This window comes from Cyprinus carpio, chromosome A12 (assembly GCF_018340385.1).
Source record: "Cyprinus carpio isolate SPL01 chromosome A12, ASM1834038v1, whole genome shotgun sequence".
Lineage (NCBI taxonomy): Eukaryota > Metazoa > Chordata > Actinopteri > Cypriniformes > Cyprinidae > Cyprinus > Cyprinus carpio.
The window spans coordinates 5013256-5036376 of record NC_056583.1 but is presented as its reverse complement, the minus strand read 5'-3'; the positions used below and the strand labels follow the sequence as shown (position 1 = coordinate 5036376).

Genomic DNA, 23121 nt, shown 5'->3' with positions numbered 1-23121 from the left:
GTACTGTGTTTGTTTGGTGTCATTCAGAAAATAACAACAGCAGAAGTTGTTTCAGCAATGATAGAATAATTAGTAGTCATGAAGACAGTAAAGGCCCGCTTACACCAAAGACTATAACTTTAATGATAACGTTGTAAAAATCGTTCTCAATTGTTGTTCTCAATAGTTGTTGGAATCAGTTTCAAAGTAATTTTTCCCACTCTTCTGGTGTTGGCATAATCAGTATTTGTAGTGCAGAATGGCACCATTATGAATATAATGTACTTGGTGTTTCCTTTTAAAGGGAGTTTATTATTATTGTTATTATTATTTTTTTGCCCACTTATTGGATGTTAAAGGATCTGCAGAGTGGAAGGTGCTACACACAGCAAGAAACAGCACATGGTTTGGTGAACTTTACCTTTTTTACTTTTATCATTAGTTCTTTTGTTTTCTGGGAGTTTCTGCTGCTTAGATTCAATAGATGGTCTTTTTTTTCAATAGGAAGTACATTCTGATTTCAGTATGTTTTAAAGTTACTATATGTTTTAATTTAACATCAAGTTCTTTTATTTCAAAAGATCAATGATATTTTTATGTCTCATTATCCTTAAAATTCATGGAATACGAGTTTGAGCTTGCTGAACTAAAATGAATCTGAGATTGGAGATTTTCTGTGGCTGTACTTAAATTCTTCATGTCCTCATATTTCCCTCTCAATTGGGAGTTTATACAGTACTTACTTCTTAGCATATGTGCTGTATATACTAGTCAAGGCTACTACTGTAGCAATCTATTAGCAGAGTGAAAGAAGAGAAGCCAGAGGCATCAACACAAATCACTGAAATGGAAAAACAGAGGTTTATACTAAGACTGATAATTTACAGTGCAGCCATTCAGCCTAAACCCAGTATAGGATTTCACTCTTGACCATGACCAAGGATGTGAAGTGTTCCCAGTTTCCACATACTGTTAGTAAGCCACCCACAAATCCTATACGTTCCATACATTACTTTTACAAGACTAGGCATCTTAATTTTAAGCCTCTTAATGCTTGATGTGAGGATTCAAGGTCTCACATGGTGGTATCAAAAATCTGGAGACTTAAAAATGTATGAATGTACTTATATTACACTACTGGGACTACTGGGGTCAGTAAGATTTTTTGTATTTTTTTGAGAAAGTCTTTTATGCTCACCAAAGCTGCATTTATTTGACATTATATTTTATGTTACATCTATATATGTCATGTTACATCTATATATATATATATATATATATATATATATATATATATATATATATATATATATTATATATATATATATATATATAGACACACACACACACAAACATATAATATTTTGTTATAAATGTTACATATTTTTTTGTAAAGTTCTGACAACAACACCTGCCATTATTTTACTGTGAATTTCACCTTGAACTCGAGAAGAACTGACTTCATACATCCACAAAAAATCCCCATGTAAAAATCCCCATTGCTCAAAAACAAAAAGTAAGTTCTCAGAAAAGCTCAGAGTGTGACATCCAAACGTATCCACCACCATATGTGATAAATGTTGCATATGTACTGGAAGGTTGGGTTTAGGTCATGTAAATATCTTTGAGTTTGTGGCTGTGAGTGTGCAAACCTTGCTAGGTTGCTTGGGTTTGGGTTTGACACTAATGAACACATCAAGCTGTTCCATTAGGGAAGTAATGCACTGCGGTTCCACCTCGATGTCCTCTTTGATATCAAACATCAGCACCAGTGGCAGGCAGCCCTGAGGAAAGCACAAAGAAGAAACCAAGAAAAAAAATAAATGAACAAAGTTTTTCTACACTGTTGTAAATCATTCATACAGTCCAACTTTAAGTGTTTCAAGGACTCCGCTGGCCTCGGTCCTAAAGCAGCAAAGCTACAGCTATTCAGCAGTGATAAATCACCTTCTTCTCATGTTGAAAAGAAAAACAGCAGCAGGTACTCCAGGCCTAAGGCTTTCATTTTACCGGGCCTTGACCTTCTTTTCCCTTTCCCGACACAGCTAACTCAGCAGGCATTTAAGAAACTGCTACATATGCAGGAAAACTTCTAGAGCCTATTTGTGTGGTGGGAAGCCTGCTATGACAGTCATAATTGTGAATGCTAAAAATGTCCATAATGGATCTAAATTGAGCCAAAAACTGTGAATAAATTATTCCTGAGTACTGTGTCTTTCCTCGGCCTCAGCTGAGTGTTTAAATCAGGATTTGTGGGGACAGACGGGCTGATATCTGTCTCCAGAGAGGACCGCAGTGTGGTGGAGGGCTAATTATTCTGCTTTCAGAACGAAGGAATGCTCTCCACTTGTGTGTTCCTCAAAATAATCGTGTTTTTCCTGGTGCCCCTGCCTTTGTCAGTTTAATATTCTTCTGTGTTGGTTGGAAACCATTAATTTGAAAAAGACCACCACATAATGAGACAAACCAGAGCTGCTATTTGTAATGGCTTGAGGGAAGAAGAGATTAGATGAGAGTAGAGAGAAACTGAAGCTTCACATTTTCTGAAGAAAATACATGCTCGCCTCATGCAAAATTCAGCTTGACAACATTCGTTATCTAAGGTGTTCTGGGTTGTTGCTAAGGTTTACTTTACAGTTGCTAGGTGGCTATTTACTGAAAAAAAAGAATGAAAAAAACCTTTTAAACCTTTTTCATTTCATTAAAAACAAGAAACATTTCATTAAAAATAATCAACTTTAAAAATCAACACTCAAATAAAAACAAATAAGTTGTATATATATATATATATATATATATATATATATATATATATATATATATATATATATATATATATATATATATATATATATATATATATATATATGTATATAACTGACAAATAAATAAATAAATAAATATATATATATATATATATATATATATATATATATATATATATATTATATATATTATATATATATATATATATATATATATATATATATAGTATATATGTATGTATATATATATATATATATATATATATATATATATATATATATATATATATATATATATATATATATATATATATATATATATATATATATTTATTTATTTATTTGTCAGTTTTTATTAAAACTGTTTAATCATATATTAGTTAGTTGCTGAAACATAAACATTTAAACTAAAAATATAATAATGTTTTTTCAAAAGTAAATGAAATGTTATGTAATATTTGGGATATTGTTTACAAGCTGTAAATTAATTTGATCAATGATAAAATTGTTTTGTTAGAAACCGAAAATAAAATTTTTGGCCAAATATTTTTGTTTGCAAAAATTTCAGTGCATTGCTATCAACTCTCATAATTTTTAATTTTTTTTTTCAAATTAACTGATATTTTAAGATATTTATTGACCACACAAATTAATTGATACATCAGGACAAACAAAATAAGCATCACTGACCTTATTACTGGAAAACAAGAGTAGAACAGTAAACAGAAAACGAGTCACTGCGATGCAAGTGTGGATTTTTTTCACCCATTTTTTGCCCAACAAGTCTGAATGCTTAGAAAAAATCATAAATTTTCTTCAACAAGCTGCAGGATTTGGGGCATCATTCATGTCAGTAGCACAAATGCTGAGGGATGAGAAATAAAGAGCGAAAAAATCTCTCACCATTAGGTACTGGCGAGCCAGACACACAGAGTCAATGGTTCCCTGCACGTAGATGGTGGATTTCTTCTGCGGGCAGTTTGGGTCTGGGAAGTGGACCTGCGCTCCTGTGCGCTGCATGATGTGCTTGATATTGCTGCCGTTACGGCCCATCATGAAGAGGTGGTGCTGGGGTGCGATGTCAAGCTGTGTGCTGACTGTGATGGCGCTGGCCAGGCTGCCCGCGAGGTGCTCCAGTAACACTGCTGTGCCCCTCTGCAATGACACCAGTGTTGAAAATTTACGGGGACATAGGGCAAAAATGCCACCGAAATTAACAAAACTGCCTCCAAAATTCAATGAAAGCCCCTTTCTGCAATTGGATAAAAAAAAAAAAAAAAATTGACTTCTTATCTCACAATTCAGATATTTTTTATTCTTGCAATTGCAAGTTTATATCTCCCAATTTGGACTTTCTCTGAATTGTGAGTTTACATCTCGCAATTCAGATTTTTCTTATAATTTTGAGTTTACATTTCACACTCTTTGTCGCAATTTTAAGTTTACATAACGCAATTCTGACTTTTTTTCCTCAGAATCACAATTGCAAGTTTATAGACTATTATGGAAGCTTGTTTCCACCACTGAATAAAAAATAAAATGGTATTGTAATTCTGACTTTTCACAATTCAGAATTTTTTCTTGCAATGGCAAGTTTATATCTCAGAAACATCTGTTATAATGTCAGAATTGTGAGATATAATCATGCAATTGTAAGAAAATATCAGAACTGTGAGCTTTGACTTTTTAACTTGCAATTCTGACTTCATTACTTGCAATTGCGAGTTTAAATCCTGCAATTCTGACTTTATAACTCGCAATTGCGAGATCTGCGAGATTAGTTGCAATTATTCATTCATTTTTTACATTTTATTTATTTTTCAAAGAATTGCGAAATATAAATGCGCAAATGTTTATAAGTTGAAATTGTGAGATACGTTGCAATTCTGAGAAAAAAGCCATATTGTATGATGTTATCATTTATTGTAAATTTTAAGACGAATTGTAAGATTTTTATAACTTAAAATTGCAAGATTTAAACTCACAATTCTGAGATTGCAGGTGAATTTGTGAATTTGTGAGATGTCAACTCATAATTGCGAGAAAGAAAGACTTTTGAGAAAAAAGGTTACAATGACCTTTTTAAAGAAAAAAAAAAAAAAAATCCAGTGGCGGAAACAAGCTTCCACTGTTTTGTTTTTTATGCTATTAAGATGTTAAAGTTTGATTTTAAAATACATAATGCCACGTCAGATGCAGCTTCTGTGCCCAGTTTGCAGTGTAAAGATGGCTTTTGTTGATCAAATTTTATTGATAACAGTCTATAGTTTTCTTACTGATGGAAGTAATTGTAATAGTAAAGTATTTGACTAAAAGACAACACATACATTTAATAAGGTAATTATAAAAATTGCCCTTCAAAGGTAAAAAAAAAAAAAAAAAAAAAAAATGGAGCATATTTTAGTAAACAAGAACCTTTTTATGTTCTTGCTTTTCCATCTGACATATACAAACCTGAGAATGACCTAGATCATAAAACTAGGGAAGGCAGGGGGGCTCTTTTGGGGTTCCTTTCTGGCTGTGTTCATAGGCGGTTTTGTCACTTTCTGGCCACAAACTTATCACTCCTTCTCATGGAAATCCTCACTCCAGCTCTTAACACATACCAGGCATAGCCAGCAGCCCACAGGGCAACTCCAGCCCTAGGCCCTTCCTCAAGACCAGAGATGGAAGAAGGTTCCCACACTAGACCCTCAGTCTAAAGTGTTGCCGGCAGTCATTAGCACAACATGAAGAGTTCAGCGCCACCGGCAAACACCACAGAGATCAAAGGTTGTGTAGGTTTGTGCTGGAGGATTTACTGTGATCTTTTCTGGAGCTTTAGGAGATAAAAATGCTTTGCAAACATATTACCCCATAGGAATATTCCTTTAAAATTCAGGGTTTCTGTAGGTTCTATGAAGGTAAATTTAAGAAATTTTTAAGACCTTTTTAAGACAAAGTCAATACGTTCTCTCAGACTAAATGAGCTGCACACAACGAGTTGCATTAGCAATAATTCTAAATTTCAAAATACAACTTAGTGCTGATCTCTATTTAATTATGCAATTAAAGATTAATGGAGAATTAATGGAATAATTGATTTAATTGATCAAAATGAAGGGATTTTATGATAATAATAATTAAAGAAAAAAATATCCACAAATAGACTTACATTTTCATATCCCATTTACAGATATTTGTTCTTGATTAAAAACTAACAAACAAACTAATACAATTTTGACTTCATATCTTCATTTTGCATCTCAAGTAAATGTATCTTAATTTAAAGATGTTTAGACATTTGAACTGGAAAACAAGACAAAAATACTAAGGAAGATATATATTTTTAGCAATGCATGCAACATTTTATGCCCTTTTTAAGACCTTTTTTTAAGTCTTATTTTGTGGAACCTTGAATTAAGACTTTTAAGCCCTCAGAAACCCTGATATTTTTCTTATAGAAATCAGTCTGTTTCTCAGATTTTTGTCCTGAGAAAAAACTAACATTTTCACAACCCTCCTAATGTATGCAATGCAAAAGACTCCATATACTGTGGCACTGTTTTAACAATAAGTCCTGTGATTTCTTTCTTTGCTGAGAAATCCTTTATTTTCCACTACATGCAAGACTTTTTGTTTTGTTCTGTAAGATTACAGCAGATATATCAATAACACAATGTTAGGTTTACATTAGAAAACCTAACATTTTAAATGCAAAAATGCAAATGAGATCTGAGAGCTGCAGTGGAGGGAAAGATGTTATTAGTGAAGTTGATACTTAAACGATAGTTAATATTTAAATGACTGAGAACATTAATTCTATCAAAACAAACAAACAAACAAAATACCTCCCAAAAAAAAAAAAAAAAAACACAATGCAATGAAATATTCTAAATTCAGAAAGTGATGTGTATAATATAGGGGAGAAAAAAAAAACTGCAACTGGAGAATTTGCCCCATATATGAGTTTATATATGTCTCACCTTCACGGCCGCAGCATTATTCTGTGAGCCCCGCACCACTCCTGTCGCTCCATAGAGTCTGGACCTTTGTTTGAAGGCCACAGAGATGTTGTATGTCTGGGAGATGTGCTGGATGGCAGGAGAGCTGGGGTCAGGGTTCAGCTGCTGCACTATGACTGGCAGCTCGAACATCAACACCAGCGGGAGCAGCTCCTGAAAGAAGACCAACAAACCCACAAGTTAATGTAATCTAAATTATCGATGTTGAATTATATTCATTAGATTGATGTAAATTTTGTAATTTCTGCTGGTGGCAGGTAAGGATTATGGATAATTCATCAACGGACCAAATCTGGTTCAAGTGGCCATTTTTTTTTTAATTATATATATTCAGATTCAGATTCAGATTCAGATCAGATTCAACTTTATTGTCATTGCACATGTGGGCACAAGGCAACGAAATACAGTAGACAGGGGAAGAGATAACAGCAAAAAAAAAAAAAAAAAAAAAAAAAAAAAAAAAAAAAAAAAAAAAGGAAGGAGAGAGAGGAGGAAAAAACCAACACCCAGACTGTGCTCCTTTGGGAGCACCGTTTGAGGACAGGAAAAACACCTCAGCACAAAAGCACATAATCAATACACCATAAAACATGACTTTGCAACTGGGGACGGAAGTTGGGGATCGAGGTGATCCAGCCCAGGCAATCAGCATCCGGTCCTGCAGCCATTACAGCGCTGGTCACAGACCCGCTCGCCAGACTGGTGGAACAAAGCGGCGAAGGCGAGGGATGGGGGTTGGGGGGGTGAATGCATATCTGTATATGTGTAAGAGTTAGTGTATGTGTAGGCCTGGAGAGTTGCGATTCTCTCTAGATGCCTCAGTCCGCAGATTATAGAGCGTCACAGCAAGTTGCCATGGAGACAGCCTTGGCCAGGTCCTAGACAGAGTCAACAATCATCAGGTGTGTGTGGGAGGGGGGAGGAATGCGAGAGCGTCTCGCTGCCGTGCTCACCCGGGAGATATTTGTTATCCAGCCAAGGCCAAGGCTGGTAGAGAAAGCCGAAAGAAGATATGATACCAGTTGTTTGGTCTAGTAGCCGCATTCCATTTTACGGTCACTATGATTGTTCATTGTCCATTTAGGTCTCCAAATTCTCCAATTTCCTTTCCAAAGCCGTGAGCTTCTTCATGATGTTATCCATATTGCGGTTAATAGTCTCAGTCTCAATGCTGACCACTCTGCCCACTGCTTCAATCATGACGGGCAGCCTTGTGAGGCTTTGGACAGCTGTTCCCGTCTTCTGAATTTTCCGATAACCCAGGGCAAAGCCTAATCCAATCAGCAGAATACCTGTTATCATGGTTCCGAATAGGTAGATGTCTTCAATGTCCTCCACGGAAAGAGCCGCCAGACACACGACCCGCCAATTCGCCCACGCGTCCATCGTGTAGTCAGCTGCGAATGTTCCGGCAGGGCAGTCAGGTTCCCCCGAACCCAAGCTCCTCGTCGAGAAGATGGTGTCAATTGCGTTGAGAGACCAATTAATCAAATCCATGTTCGAGTTTAGGAGAGCAGTGCAGAAAGAGTCTCTCAAAGTAGACAAGACAAGAGAAACCAAGCAAAGCAGGGAAGGCAGGGAGGAGAGGAAGAAATGCGACCGCCTCCGCTGAGAGCTAGAAGAGTTCTTCTCCGCTGAGAGCTAGAAGATATATATATATATATATATATATATATATATATTAAAATCCTCTGCAGTGAATGGGTGCCATCAGAATGAGAGTCCAAACAGCTGATAAAAACATCACAATGATCCACAAGTAATCCACAAGACTCCAGTCGACATTATTTAACACCTTCTGAAGTGAAAACTGCATGTTTTTTGGCTTCAAACCTTTGCTTCTAGCTAAAATCCTCTATCCATAATGAAGCACTGTTTATAAGCAAAAATAATAATAATAAAAATAAACAGTTGTTAACAAATATGTCAGTGGATTTTGTTGTGAGAGGCCAATAGGAGGATGGACTTTTTCCACTGGAGGAAGCATTATTATGGATATTATGGACTCATATTTTGGCCAGAAGTGATGGTTTAGATTGTGCACAGGGCGACAAGATAGTGTGCGCTTGGCTTTAAAATGTAAACAACATGGTTTGCTCTGAATGAATGCTGGCAAAAATTAAAGTTACTGCTAGCAGGGCATTTGGCCGACATTCAAACCATGAAGTCTTTAGAAACAAAACGGAATAAGCAAATATTTCCCATCATTCTACTGTGATTTATGGTCATCAAAAGCCCAGCAAACAGTGCCTTACCAAACTCAATTGGTAAACAGAATGAATAGCCAAGCCTTAAAAATGCAGCTGTGATCAGTCCCATATGCTGTGGGGGCTCCGCTCACCCTAATATTCTGTACCGGGGGCCAAAAAGAAAGACATTCTCTGCCCCTTTAGATGTGGTTAGGACAGTCACTCTCCCTTCAGACAAGGAGATGTTTATTATAAGGTTCAACTTTAGCTGGGAGCATTATAACTCCAATCAATCAACCTTTTTAATTCCAATCATCAATTTTCTTTAACAATTATCCTCATTTTCATTAAAAACATAACCATCCTTATCTTAAACAAAAGTCATAAGCAAAGCCTACCAAAAAAAAACCAAATAAAAACCGTTTCTCTTATTTTTAATAACTAATTTTTAATAAGGAATTTGGAGAGGAGTGCTGGATTCCGATCTTTTACAAACAAGAGGTCTAAGCTTTCCTCTGACCTTCTGTGGAATCAGTAACTTCTGTATTTACTTTCTGTTTTCACAGACAACACGCATCCATAGAGCGAGGAAGATGCTGTGTTGATCATTCCATTGAAATGAACTCGTTTCCTCCAAGAAAGCAAGGCTAAACTCTAAACGGGCTAATCGCTCAAGCGTTGAGACGTGGCCAAACACGTGCGGTCTCACACAAACATGTAATACAAGTATTTTGCTTGTGGGTCAATGACATGATGCTCAATCTTGAATACAACTCTTCTATGATGATGTTTTTCATTTCTGAATTAAAATAAATTTTGATAGTGACTGGGGACCATAATGTAAGAAATGTCAGGGTGATAAAATTGTCCTTATATCATAAAACGTCCTTGAAATTAAAATATTGTCATAGTTTACTCATCCTCATGTCATTCCGTAAAGTTGACGGCAGCCACTGACTTCCATAATATATATTTTTTTCCATTTCAGTTTGGTTACCCATGTTCTTCAATACATCTTCTTTTGTGTTTAGCAGAAGAAAGAAACTCATACAGCTTTGGAACGACATGAGGGTGAGTAAATGATGACAGAATTTTCATTTTTGGGTGAACTATGCCTTTCAGTTTGGAACAATATGTTATTATTATTTCTTAGAGGGGGAAAAAAAAAAAACTTTTTATGACAAGGCAACGTTAGTTCAGGTTTGTAAAAAAAAAAAAAAAAAAAGAAGAAAAAAAATAATTTACATTTAAGCTTTTCTTGAAAATGGACAATTTACCAAAACTATCAAAAATTAACAATTAAAATAAAAGATGTTAAAATAATTTTTCCTTTTCTTTATTGTGGACACTGTAACTTATCATTGACCTTTGTACAACATAACATTAAAGAGACATCCCTATCTTGGACTTGGACTTTATCTAAAACTTGGATTAAACAGCTTGTTTCTACTGGATTTGTTTTAAGCCGTCTTTATAACCTTTTTGTGGTTCCCTTCACTTTTAATGGAAGGACAGAAACCTGTCAGGTTTTATATATAAAAAAAAATCTTAATTTTGCATTCGAAATTCACAGCAACAATCTGCAAACAAACAACAAGTTGGTCTAAAAAAAGACTAAACATTTGACTTGAGATTGAGAGTGAGAATTAGGCTCGCGCTATACCATTCACATAAGTGTAATTGCCCGATAAAGCACCAAAACGATTGTGGGTGAAGATCTTTTGAAGAGAGAAAAGAGGAAAAAGTGGAGATGATTAGGCGGTCAAGAGAAGAATTCCTAGCATTTCTGGTCACGTGAACGAGGAAGACAGCACCCACAAAAAACAACTTTCCCTCAATGTTTTGGACAACAAAAATTTATAAGCCTTGTACATCAAAAATACAGCATCCTATACCAATTGCTCCTACACATTTTAAACAAATTGCTCCATGAAACAATAGTGAATGCTTATGATAGTTTCTGGTGTAGAACGTCCTCGAGTTAATTGGGGCTCGGTCTTTATGCAAACACTAAGGGAAGCCCGCTGTGCTCGAATGCTTTGGCTTGTTTTTCTTGGTTCTCTCTGAGGAGGAAGCACGTGTGCAGAGCCCTGGTGCTGGTGAAATCCGAGGAGAGAGTCTGGATGGAGCAGGAGCACGCAGGCGACACCCGGCCAAACAGTCAAGATATCACTAGAACTGCAGTTTCAAACCAGCTTCAATTGGCACCATGTGTTCTGCATCAAACCATTATTAAAGCTGGTCTTCTAAGTAAAACTCAAGACCTTGAGTGTCAAATGCTTCTTATTCCTCATGTTTTATCCTATTAAAATGCTTTTGCCTGTACAGCTTTGTGAAAGGAAGGTGTTTAAGTCATTGAAATGGATAGAAGTGGCTTTAATGCTTGTACAATACCAACAGAGGGCAGCAGTTCTGATTCAAGCACCAATTTCTCAACTAGAAACATCCAGAGAAAGATGAATACTGCTTGTTGTGTTGCCGGGATGACCGCTGGGATGCAGAGGAATGTGTTTATCTCATCCAAAAAACAAAAACAAAAAAACATTTATGTTAACACCACCTGTACCTGTCAACTTCCTCAAGATAAATAACAGCCTCCCACTTCTACTTCCTGCATTTATCATAGTATGAATGTTTATTTACCCGAATTCGGGCTCTGGCAGCCTCCACTCCTCCTGGCTGGCCAGCTATGGACACCTGCAGAAAAAGGAACAAGAAAGTCACATGCATGTTCATGGAAGTAAAGGAAGTGGAGTCTAGTACATCATTTGGTATGACTTAAAACAATAAAAATAAATATTAATATATGATGACATGATGAATGAATAACATAAAAGCCATAAGTCATAAAAGCTCCTCCTATGACATTTCTATTTGATTTTTTTTATTTGTTTTCCACAGAAAAAACAACAACAAAGTGATGCATTTGGAACTACATGAGGCTGAGTAAATGATTTTCATTTTTGCGTGAACTAATCCCTTAAGAATGAAAAATACTCGTCTGCCAAATGTTATCATACGAGCACCACTAGGAGGTGAGATTTCTTCATTCTAGCCTGACTGGCTCTCATTCACCTGTCAGCAAGTACCAGCCACTCTGAACCCAACACATGAGCCCACACTGAGGGAGGGCCATGCCACCGCTCAGTTTCCACATTCCCCACTTCATCAAGTCTGGAAACATGTCTCACATTCAATTATGGCTCAGTCCTTAACCTCCCTTAGGCTGCAGACAATATGCAAACATTCAGTAGCTCAGACATACATAAACTCATTTTAGAAATCAAAACAGGCCTCCAGAACCTGAGATGAAAATTATGATTGAATATCTCAAGAAACCTGTCAAGAACATGTCCAGGTCATGTTTCATCCCAAAATAACAAGAATGTAATTTTAAATATACATATACATATCATTTATAAGTATAAATTATATTATTATTATTTTTGCATATACTCTTCCATTCAAAAGATTTTTTAAGGAGATTAATACTTTTATCCAGCAAGAATGCATAAAATTGTTCAGAAGTGACAGGACGGACTTATAATTTTACAAAAGAATAATCCGGACAATAAGCAGCACTGTTTTCAACATTGATAATAATAAGAAATGTTTCAAATCAGCATATCAGAAGGAATTCTAAAGGATCGTGTGATACTGAAGACTGGAGTAATGATGCTGACAATTCAGCTTTGACATCACAGGAATAAATTACTTTTGACAATATACTAAAACAGAAAAGAGTTATGTTAAATTGTAATAATATTACACACTAGCACAGTTTTTACTGTGTTTTTAAATCGAATACATGCACCATAAGATATTTATTTTATTACCAACCGATTTATTTAATTTTATTATTATTTTTAGAACATCACAATTTTTGACATTTATCATGATTTATATGACAATCGATCATGCTCCTATTCTTATTTTTGCAGCGATATTTATGCAATTATCTTATGATAATTAAAAAAAAAAATACTGTATTACAGCATACTGAAAATAATAACAAAGTAAAACATACACAAAAATTAACCAAACCAAAACTTAAGATAGATAGTTAAGTCAAAATAAAACCTGGCCTGAATTCTCATCTCAGCCAAAGCTGGTTAAGTCAGAATCCCACCTGGTTGCTCTTCTCAGCCTGGTTGTTGCGGTTGGAGTCAGGGAAGTGGATGTGACAGCCCGTGTCCTCCATCACCTTCTTGATATTGTTCCCCCCTTTGCCAATGACATGTGAATGCTCGGTATGTGAGACGTCCATCTTTAGAGTCACGCCAATCCTCAGAATAAACAAAATACTCTGAATAAACAAAAGAATTACAATATTCAATTAAGTTATGAACGTTAAAATATCCATCTCGGTTTAAAGTTGTAATTTCTATGACATTATTTGTCCAATAGCATTCCCATATATATCAGAAGTACTGCATATATACCAGAAGTATTTGATTTAAAAAATGTATCACAAAATATGAAGCAGGACAACTGAATTTAACATTGATAATAAAAGAGTAATGGCTGCTGAAAATTCAGTTCTGCCATCACAGGGATAAATTACATCTGAAAATATATTCAAATACAAAACAGTTATTGTAAATTGTAAAAATGTTTCACATTATTACTGTTTTAACTGTATTTTTTTTACTTGTTTATCTCAATGATACTTGCTTGCCTGGCACAGGACTTCCCAGAAGTCTCTGATTCAAAATACGCCATGTTTGCTCATGGTGGCTAATTGTGCTTAGCATCAATGAGCTGAGAAAGTTGCTTGCACTTTCAATATTGAAACACTGAACTTATTTTAAAAGTGAACAAAATTGCTTCACTTTTAAATACAGGAAAACAGATCCCGCCCCTTTGAGCAGCTTCTTTAAAGTTGTCACAGACTGAATTAGATCTATTAGCTACAGCCAAGTCAGTTTTTCATTACATCAAGTCTACAGGTAGATTTCAATACACAACATTTCCCATTTCACATCAAAAATGTGAGGGAATTACCTCACAAATATATATCTACCTTTTGTCTTTTTGTTAAAGCAGAAGCCACAGATGTCATACATTATTCATTCAACAAATTACAAGAAGAATCTACATACTCTTAAATCAGTTGTACAATTTCTATAACAATCTCAACCAACACGAATTACTCCATAATCAACCAACTATAAAATTAAAAGGAACTCCTCATTCCAATCCCCACATAGATTTAAGCCATGATTCATTCCTTATAAATAAACGAGGAGCTCCTGATGTCAGGCTCCACATATTTCCTCTCAGGGTCTTCAAATTCAATTGCTTCAAATGTCACAGCTGTCATAAAACCAAACTCATCCAGCTACTGCAGCAACCAAGAATGACAGGGATGACGAATGAGGTATTTTTGAAATGCACAATGACATATCAAATAAGAATTACCCAATCTGACTTGACATGCTCACCTTTGTGTCCAGGACAGACATGATCTTCTCCTTGGCTTCCTTCACATTGTCTCTCTTACCGCTAACTTTGATATGTGGATCTGAAAGACAAAAATAGATAGTGTAAGTCATGTCATAAGGTTTATTTACCCCATATACAGCATTTTCATTAGCAAAAAAGTAGTTGAACAAACCACTAACTAATCAGCACAACTGTTTTGAGCAGCAAATCAGTATATTAGAACGATTTCTGAAGGATCTTGTACTGAAGACTGGAGTAACGATGCAGAAAGTACATCTTTTCATCACAGGAATAAATTACATTTTAAAATATATTTAAATAGAAAACAGTTATTTCAAACGAATAAAATCTCACATTATTACTTTTTTTACTGTATTTGGTGAGCATATTAGACTTCTTTCAAAACATTTAGAAAATCTTACCAACCTCAAACTTTTGAATGGTAGTGTACCAAAAAACTAAACAAAATAACACACTCAAAATACCTCAGAGTAGCTAGTCAGTTTTCAAAATTTTCATTTTCAGAAAATGTAAAAATCTAGTTATTATATTCATCATAAAGCTTCATCAACGATATGATCGTTCATCAATATGATCATTCGTATATTCATTGATTTATGTAGCAATTCATATTTCACATGAATAATGGTGGGTTCAAGTAGGGCTGGCATAAAACTGCATATACAGTGCTTCACGGTTAAATAAATCCAGACAAAATTTATAAAATTCCAGCACTTGCTCATTCTGTCATTGACTTCCACACCATAAACATCTTTGTGCTGCAAAACAACTCCCAAATTTTCCTGAACTAATCCACTTTCCCAACCTTCATGCCAACATGAATTAAATCTCTGCTTAGTGTCCCACAGAAAAACTTTGACTAATGGCACAATGTCTGGTCCATTTTACTGTGTTTTCCACCCAAGAGCCGCCCACTTAAGGCTGATTTATACTTCTGCGTCAAAACTATGCCATAGCTATGTCGTAGGTTGTGCGCAGCATGCGTTTTTTGCACTTTAATATACTTTAATGTTACACATTCTTATTTAAAATAAAGCAAAGAACAAGTGTATTATCATTTATTATACACCATAGCATTATACATCACTTAGCTGTCTGCGACAAACAATGTTTTTATGCCATGGTACAAATCCTTGTGAAGATTGTAAGTGCCATCCTCTCCAGTTCCGTTGTCTTCTCATTTTTTTGTAGTTGTAAATAAATGATCTGTTCTTGGATATTTATTTGCCGCTGTCACAACTGCTTCTCTGACAAGCTGCTTCTTCGGCTCTCGTCTTGATACTATGGGTTACACCAGCAACATGCCTGTGGACACTGCAGACTAGCGGTCTGCAGGTGTAATTGCACGTCAACGCAGAAGTACAAACGAAAACTGACGCATAGCCTATGTCTCACTTAGAAGTCCCAATCACCTCCGAATTGTAAAAAACAGGCAATGAACTTTGACGTGTGGAATTTTCATGCCTAGCCACTCCCTCATACACAGGTATACAAGAGGGCGGCATGCATTCACTCATTTAGATTTTTGCTTCGGAGCCGAGTGGTTGCTCGTGTTTAAGCAAACATACTCCCATTCATCTCTAAAAGAGTAGAAGAGAAGCGAAACCTCTCTTGCTGCTGGTGGTTCTGGCGGCACATTCAGTGGTGTTCCGCTGAATGAGTGCAGTGAATCCCCCCTGGGTGCTTCAGCAAATAAAAGAGCAGTTTACCCTAAAAGAGCAAAACGGAAGTGAGCATCTTTTTAAAGGTTTAGTTTCTGGATGTGGTCCTTTTTTGGCCTCTTCAGATGGCCACAGTCGCTGTCTCACGTGTCTGATAAGCCTGCTGAGACTGTTTTTATGGATGGGTTATGCCCTCGCAGCGAGAGCATAACAGAGGCTCTGACTCAGGCATCCCAGAGATAAAGGGGACTGCTCTTTCACAGGAGGTGGTGGATACACTGCTCCTCCTCACCAGAGGAGGGCCGGGGTGAGAGTCTTCTGTTTTATTCTGTTTCTGGCTCTGGCTCCTCATCACAAACCTGAATGAGTAGAACCTGAAACAAGTGTATGGTGGAGTGGCTGGGCAAGCAAATTCCACTCGCCAATGTTCATTGGCCTGTTTTTTACTACTTGGTGGTGATTGGGACTCCCAATTGAGACCCCTAATGTCAGTGTTGACGTAACGTCTCCATTCCCTCCTTCAGGGAATAAAGGTTACATATGTTACTGAGATGTTATGCAGCACTTTTTTTTGCGAAAAACTTAAATTAATTGTTCAATTTTCATTTGATTACATTTTAAAAGATTAATTAAATTGTTTTTGATAATAAATTTATATTAAATGATAAAACACAGAATCCAGAAAATTTTAAACAGAATTTATACATTACTGGTCACCATCATTTTTTATAGTTTCATAAATTAATACATTGAAAAGTTTTATTAATTCAGTTAAGAAGATATGCTTTTTCATAATTAACATTTATCAAAATGTTAAAATTGAAAAGGAAAAGTAATATGGGAAAAATTAAAATGTAACTTGAAAAAAAATTAAAAATAATTTTCATATAGCCCATACATGTTTTAGTAACAGTTTTACTAAATCTAAAACAACCCACAAGACATGCCAAGCCATGTAATACACTCTCCGTGAAGGAGGAAGACAAACACAAGGCTCCAGTTCTAACACTACATGTCTGGCTTTCTGTGCTATTGCTGCTGTTCTGGCACTTAAAGGAAACTCGTGATGACAGCTTTCAGTGCCAAAGGGAATGAGTAAAAAAGCCACGCTAAATCACTGTCCCACGCAGAAGCGAATTTCTCCACCACAAAATCCTGCAAACACCCATTTGGCCTGACTGGACGGACACTGCGGGAGGAAATCACTCCAGCCTGGCTCCAGCAATATTCCATGCAGCAGAAAACATACAGAGCATTTAGAGTTAGCCACTAAAAGACTGGCTTTAGTTAAAATTCTATGTAATATGACCATTTTCTGTGGTCAAGATCAAGTGCTTACTAGAGGTTCGCAGTTTATACTGTGGTTTTAGGGGGAAAACAACTGCATACAAAGGGGCTCGTCTCATGCAAACGTGCCGATCCAGTGTGGTTTAACACTTGTAGGATTACACCCGATGATTAGGATCTCTCAGCTTCCACGTTGCCAATTATTGTCCACTTCACCAGCTTTGAGTGGTATAGGGTGGTAAGGGTTGGATTTACAAGAGTGGTTAAAACGTTGTAAGGTAATATGTCTACTGCATACCGAGTGAAGCAATGCTGGTGTGGATGGTGTTCAAGGGTGCCACATTGTGCCAAACTTACAAATTTGTGCATGCATAGCAAAAATGGCTTATTAAATTGCTTCAAAACCATAAATCTTCATGCCGTTGGTGCATTTGTTGTTATGAATATGATGGAGGGTGGCTTTGTGGAAAGCACTGACAAATTGTTTGGGATTCCTGAGATGTTCATGGAAATATCTAGGCTTAAACTATATGTTCTAGCAGTTTAAGACCTTATTATAAAAACAGTTACAATATTTAAGCTAAGGTGACCAGATTTCTGAAATAAAAAAAACAATATCATTGAAATCTCACTTGTTATTATCTATGAATTAAAAACGAGGAATACAATTATTGTATTGCTAGCAAAATGCTCTAGTTTCACTGGAGGAATGGCTATTATGGATTATTGACTGGTATTTTGGCCAGAAGCGATGGTTTAAAGTTAAAACGCCTTAATGATTGATTTGTTTCTTATAAACACACAACTTTCTGCTTCACAGGATGTTCATTGATGGACTGGACTTGTGTGCATTACTTATGGACTATTGTGATGTTTTAATCAGCTGTTTGGACTCTCATTCTGATGACACCCATTGACTGCAGAGGATCAGTTGATGAGCAAGTGATGTAATGCTACATTTCTCCAAATCTGTTCTGTTGAAGAAACAAATTCATCTACATCTTGGATGGCCTGAGGGTGACTCCATTTTCAGCAAATTTTCATTTTTGGGTGAATTTTTCCTTTAAGACGGAATAGAGTTACAACATTTAAACTAATGGGACCAGATTTCTGAAATGAAAACCATCCTATAGGTCGAATTCCAGCATCCAAACAGATAGCAGTTCTAGTCCAGAGCTTTACACACTATACACCTGTAATCAATCCATAATACATGAAAAGAGCTATTTGTTAGCATTCCCATTCATCCCAATGGAATTTATGCAGTATGATGCTTGCAACATTTTATTTTATTTACTTATTTATTTGTGTGCCAGAATTCATGGCTACTTTTGAATGGCTATCAATAAAAGACCATAATGATGTACAGATATAGTAACCACTAGCAGGGGCCAACTAGAAAAACCCATCAGGGATGTTCTTTCACATGGTTTGCTCACACCTTTTGACTAGTGTTTAAATATAGCTTCATCTAAGGATGCTTTGCTGACACAAACCTCCATCCACAGCTGGCTTTGATAAGCGCTACACTGCGCTGACTGTGGTGAGAAACACATCTGTTGAAACACATTCCTCTGAGAGTCTAAATCAGTCATTTCAAACACAGCGGGGGAATGTGAAAAAATGGAGAAATCAAACAACCAACAAGCTGAATACACCAAATCAGTTCATTACAGGAAAGAATCTGTTTGTCATTTGAAGAAAAGCTTGTCATTTGGTGATCGGTTTAGGATCCATTGATTTGTTCTTGTAATTTTTAAAATTTGGATTCGTGGGGAAGTTGAGTTTAAGAGGGAAATGTCTTTTCAGAGAGTTGTTCATCCACCCAGGGGGTGGCATGAGCTAAATGGAGCATGCTGTTTTGGAGGCCGCAGTGTTTTATGGGCTGCTTGGAAATGCCCACAGAGGGTTGTGTCATGTGTTGAGAGACCCGCAAACTGTTGCAGTGCTGCCACTGTGAGTGAAAACAGCAGTAGTAAAAGACAGCAATAGCAGTTAGTATTAAAAAGATGTCCAGGAGAATGTGCATCTACATCCTGAGAGGCGTGTCTGTTTGAGAAATATACATTGGTCACTCTCACTTTAGAGCTGGGCTGCATGATGATAAATACTGCATATATACCACGTGACAGTAGTAAAACAATTTTTTCATTTTGTTGACATATTGGAGTTAATGTTTTGCTGAGGGGTATCACGTTTTACCACTCCATAATTTAGAAAATACTGTCAACAGCCAGAAAAAAATTACCATATTTTTAGGAATAAAATGTTGTATAAAATCAGGCTTATGATATAAGAATAAACCCCTCAATAAAAACCTGATGGGAATAAACCAGCAAACTTTGGTGCTAGTAAGTCCTGCTGAAGTGGAGAATTCTGGCTCAATGCAGTCTTTAAAGATTAGTAGGCCTATCTTGATTAAAATTTACACCGCAATAAAATAAAAACTTGAAAGTATATTTTGAATGTTATATTTCCACTAGTCTAAAACAACAAAAAATGAAAATCCAAATAGGCCTAAATCACAAAACTGACCTATTTAGAGAGAGAGAGAGAGAGAGAAAGTGTAGTTATTCTGTGTAGTTAACTTGTTAAATGATGTAAGGCAAAGCAGCAGATTTGTATTATTTATGGCTGAGCAATTAATGGCCATATTAATTCAAATGATGTGTAGTTACACGTGTGGGTATATTTTATGTATAACCACTGCACTTACTGCACTTAAAAATTAAAAGTGTCTGCTGAATGCATAGATGTAAATATGCGTATATAAAATATTATAAAATAACATTTACTTTTCTGAGTGTTGCAACACAAGTATTAAATAATGCAAAGCTGTTTTTAATGCCAATCAATCAATCAATCAATCAATCAATCAATCAATCAATCAATCAATCAATCGTTTTCTTGCAGCACAAGTGTTAAATAATGCAAAGCTATTTTTAACGCCAAATAATCTTATCTTTTGAAATAAATAAATATGCTTAATTCTCTGTCACTGATGGTTTTTAGGATTGCTGTACCACTAGGTGGCAGCCTCGAGACTTTCTCTGTTGCTTTAAACTTTAAGGTTGCCTAAGGAGGAAAGTATCCTTACAAATATATTCACCAATTTTTCCAAGATGCTTAAAGTACAGAAAAATAATATACTTGCATCCATGTTTGTTAGATACCACAAAATTCACGTCCAATAAATTTCCTCCATTCATTAGCCTATAAATTTGCGTTCTCATGTGCTTCATAAGTCACATGATTTAGCACATCTGGTGTCACAACATCTTGCACAACAAACAGTGCGAAAACTATGCGCCTCTACTGCTGTGTGTGACCGAACAGATGTTCGTGAGCTAACAAAAACAAAATACACTCACACACTCTGAATTCAGCCCTATTCACATGAAAGAAAGAAATGTATTATGGAGGCAATTAATTCCATTTCAAATGACAGTAATTTTTTAAATGACTCTTAGGTCACAGGCCTTTTTGCATGGAGGAAAAGCAGGAAGCCGCTCTGTTTTTCTACTACATACTTCGGATTGCTGCGCCATCATGAACAGACAGATGTAGCGGCAGCAATGGAGACATGATAACATCTCCTCGTGTGAGGGCTGCAACCAAAGAAGGCTTGATGATAATACTGAGACCTTAATGGAGAGGATCAGGCTTTCCTGTGGCCCTCCAAACATCAACGAGGCCTCCCAAGTGACTGGATGTTTATAGCAGTTGTGTTCCTATAAAGTCACAGAGAACATACACGTGAGCTCTGAATGTCTCGTTATGTAGCAGAACACTGCTGTGTGCTCACTGCAACATTAAGAGCTCAGGCACACATAGGTGACTGCATCAGTTTTGATATTGTGGGAAAATACCTAAGGGACTTAAAGGGAATAAATTATGTTTTTGGAAGGATTGAATTAAATAATTTGGCTTTCTGCAGTCTTTTGCCTCTACCAAATAAAAACTTCAAGAAAATCTTTGTAAACTTGTCATTTTGATTATATATATATATATATATATATATATATACCCGATTCCAAAAAAGTTGGGACACTTTACAAATTGTGAATAAAAACAGAATGTTTTTTAAACAAAAAAGTTGGGACAAGGCCATGTTTACCTCTGTGTGGCATCCCCTCTTCTTTTTATAACAGTCTGCAAACGTCTGGGGACTGAGGAGACAAGTTGCTCAAGTTTAGGAATAGGAATGTTGTCCCATTCTTGTCTAATACAGGCTTCTAGTTGCTCAACTGTCTTAGGTCTTCTTTGTCACATCTTCCTCTTTATGATGCGCCAAATGTTTTCTATAGGTGAAAGATCTGGACTGCAGGCTGGCCATTTCAGTACCCGGATCCTTCTTCTACGCCGCCATGATGTAATTGATGCAGTATGTGGTCTGGCATTGTCATGTTGGAAAATGCAAGGTCTTCCCTGAAAGAGACGACGTCTGGATGGGAGCATATGTTGTTCTAGAACTTGGATATACCTTTCAGCATTGATGGTGCCTTTCCAGATGTGTAAGCTACCCATGCCACACGCACTCATGCAACCCCAAACCATCAGAGATGCAGGCTTCTGAACTGAGCGCCGATAACAACTTGGGTTGTCCTTGTCCTCTTTAGTCCGGATGACATGGCGTCCCAGTTTTCCAAAAAGAACTTCAAATTTCACAGAACAGTTTTCCACTTTGCCACAGTCCATTTTAAATAAGCATTGGCCCAGAGAAAACGCATGCACTTCTGTATCATGTTTAGATATGGCTTCTTTTTTGACCTATAGAGTTTTATGCGGCAACGGCGAATGGCACGGTGGATTGTGTTAGATGATGATAACTTCAAACTCTTCACAATTTTTCTCTGAGAAACTCCTTTCTGATATTGCTCCACTATTTTTGGCCGCAGCATTGGGGGAATTGGTGATCCTCTGCCCATCTTGACTTCTGAGAGACACTTCCACTCTGAGAGGCTCTTTTTATACCCAATCATGTTGCCAATTGCCCTATAAGTTGCAAATTGGTCCTCCAGCTGTTCCTTATATGTACATTTAACTTTTCCGGCCTCTTATTGCTACCTGTCCCAACTTTTTTGGAATGTGAAGCTCTCATGAAATCCAAAATGAGCCAATATTTGGCATGACATTTCAAAATGTCTCACTTTCAACATTTGATATGTTATCTATATTCTATATAACATAAAAAAAAATTTAAATAAATCCATAAATTATACCAACAATTTTTAAATCACAACAACTACATTGTAACAACTTTTTTATAATCATTTTACAATATACACACACACACACACACACACACACACACACACACACACACACACACACACACACACACACATATATATACACATACATATATATAATACTATTCTTATAAAGCATATTTCCAATTATAATTTAGAATAAATGAAAACTTATTTCAGGCAAAAGAGTCAGTAGTCTTGTTGAAGAGATAATTAAAATAAAATAAAATAATATGGGTATAATGAATAAATAAATAAATAGTAAGTAAATAAAAGTGCTAATGTGTGTACTCTTGCTTCTTGATGTTTTATTGGTTTATGTATTTTATTTTATAAAGTTGTTTGCAAATCTGAATTAGTAAATACATTTATGGAACTATTTATAGAACTTGTTTTGCATGAACTATAAAATCCATCCTATATTATATTATATTATATTATATTATAATATAATATTATATAAAATAAAATAAAATAAAATAAAATAAAATAAAATAAAATAAAATTATAAGAAAGAG

The 23121-nt window shown here is 35.9% G+C and overlaps 1 protein-coding gene across 2 annotated transcripts in view; it reads right to left on the bottom strand.

Moving 5' to 3' along the window:
* bicc1b (BicC family RNA binding protein 1b) overlaps positions 1-23121 on the bottom strand; it is an 85252-nt gene that overhangs the window by 13214 nt on the left and 48917 nt on the right. The window contains exons 4-9 of one of the 2 annotated variants that reach the window (XM_042767228.1): positions 14374-14461; positions 13067-13223; positions 11581-11634; positions 6710-6901; positions 3648-3899; positions 1632-1763 (exon numbers count right to left, since the gene is read on the bottom strand). In XM_042767228.1, coding sequence (XP_042623162.1) covers positions 1632-1763; positions 3648-3899; positions 6710-6901; positions 11581-11634; positions 13067-13223; positions 14374-14461 — 875 coding nt within the window. Of the gene's footprint in view, positions 1-1631; positions 1764-3647; positions 3900-6709; positions 6902-11580; positions 11635-13066; positions 13224-14373; positions 14462-23121 lie in introns of those variants that run through there. The other variant, XM_042767227.1, reaches the window with a different exon arrangement.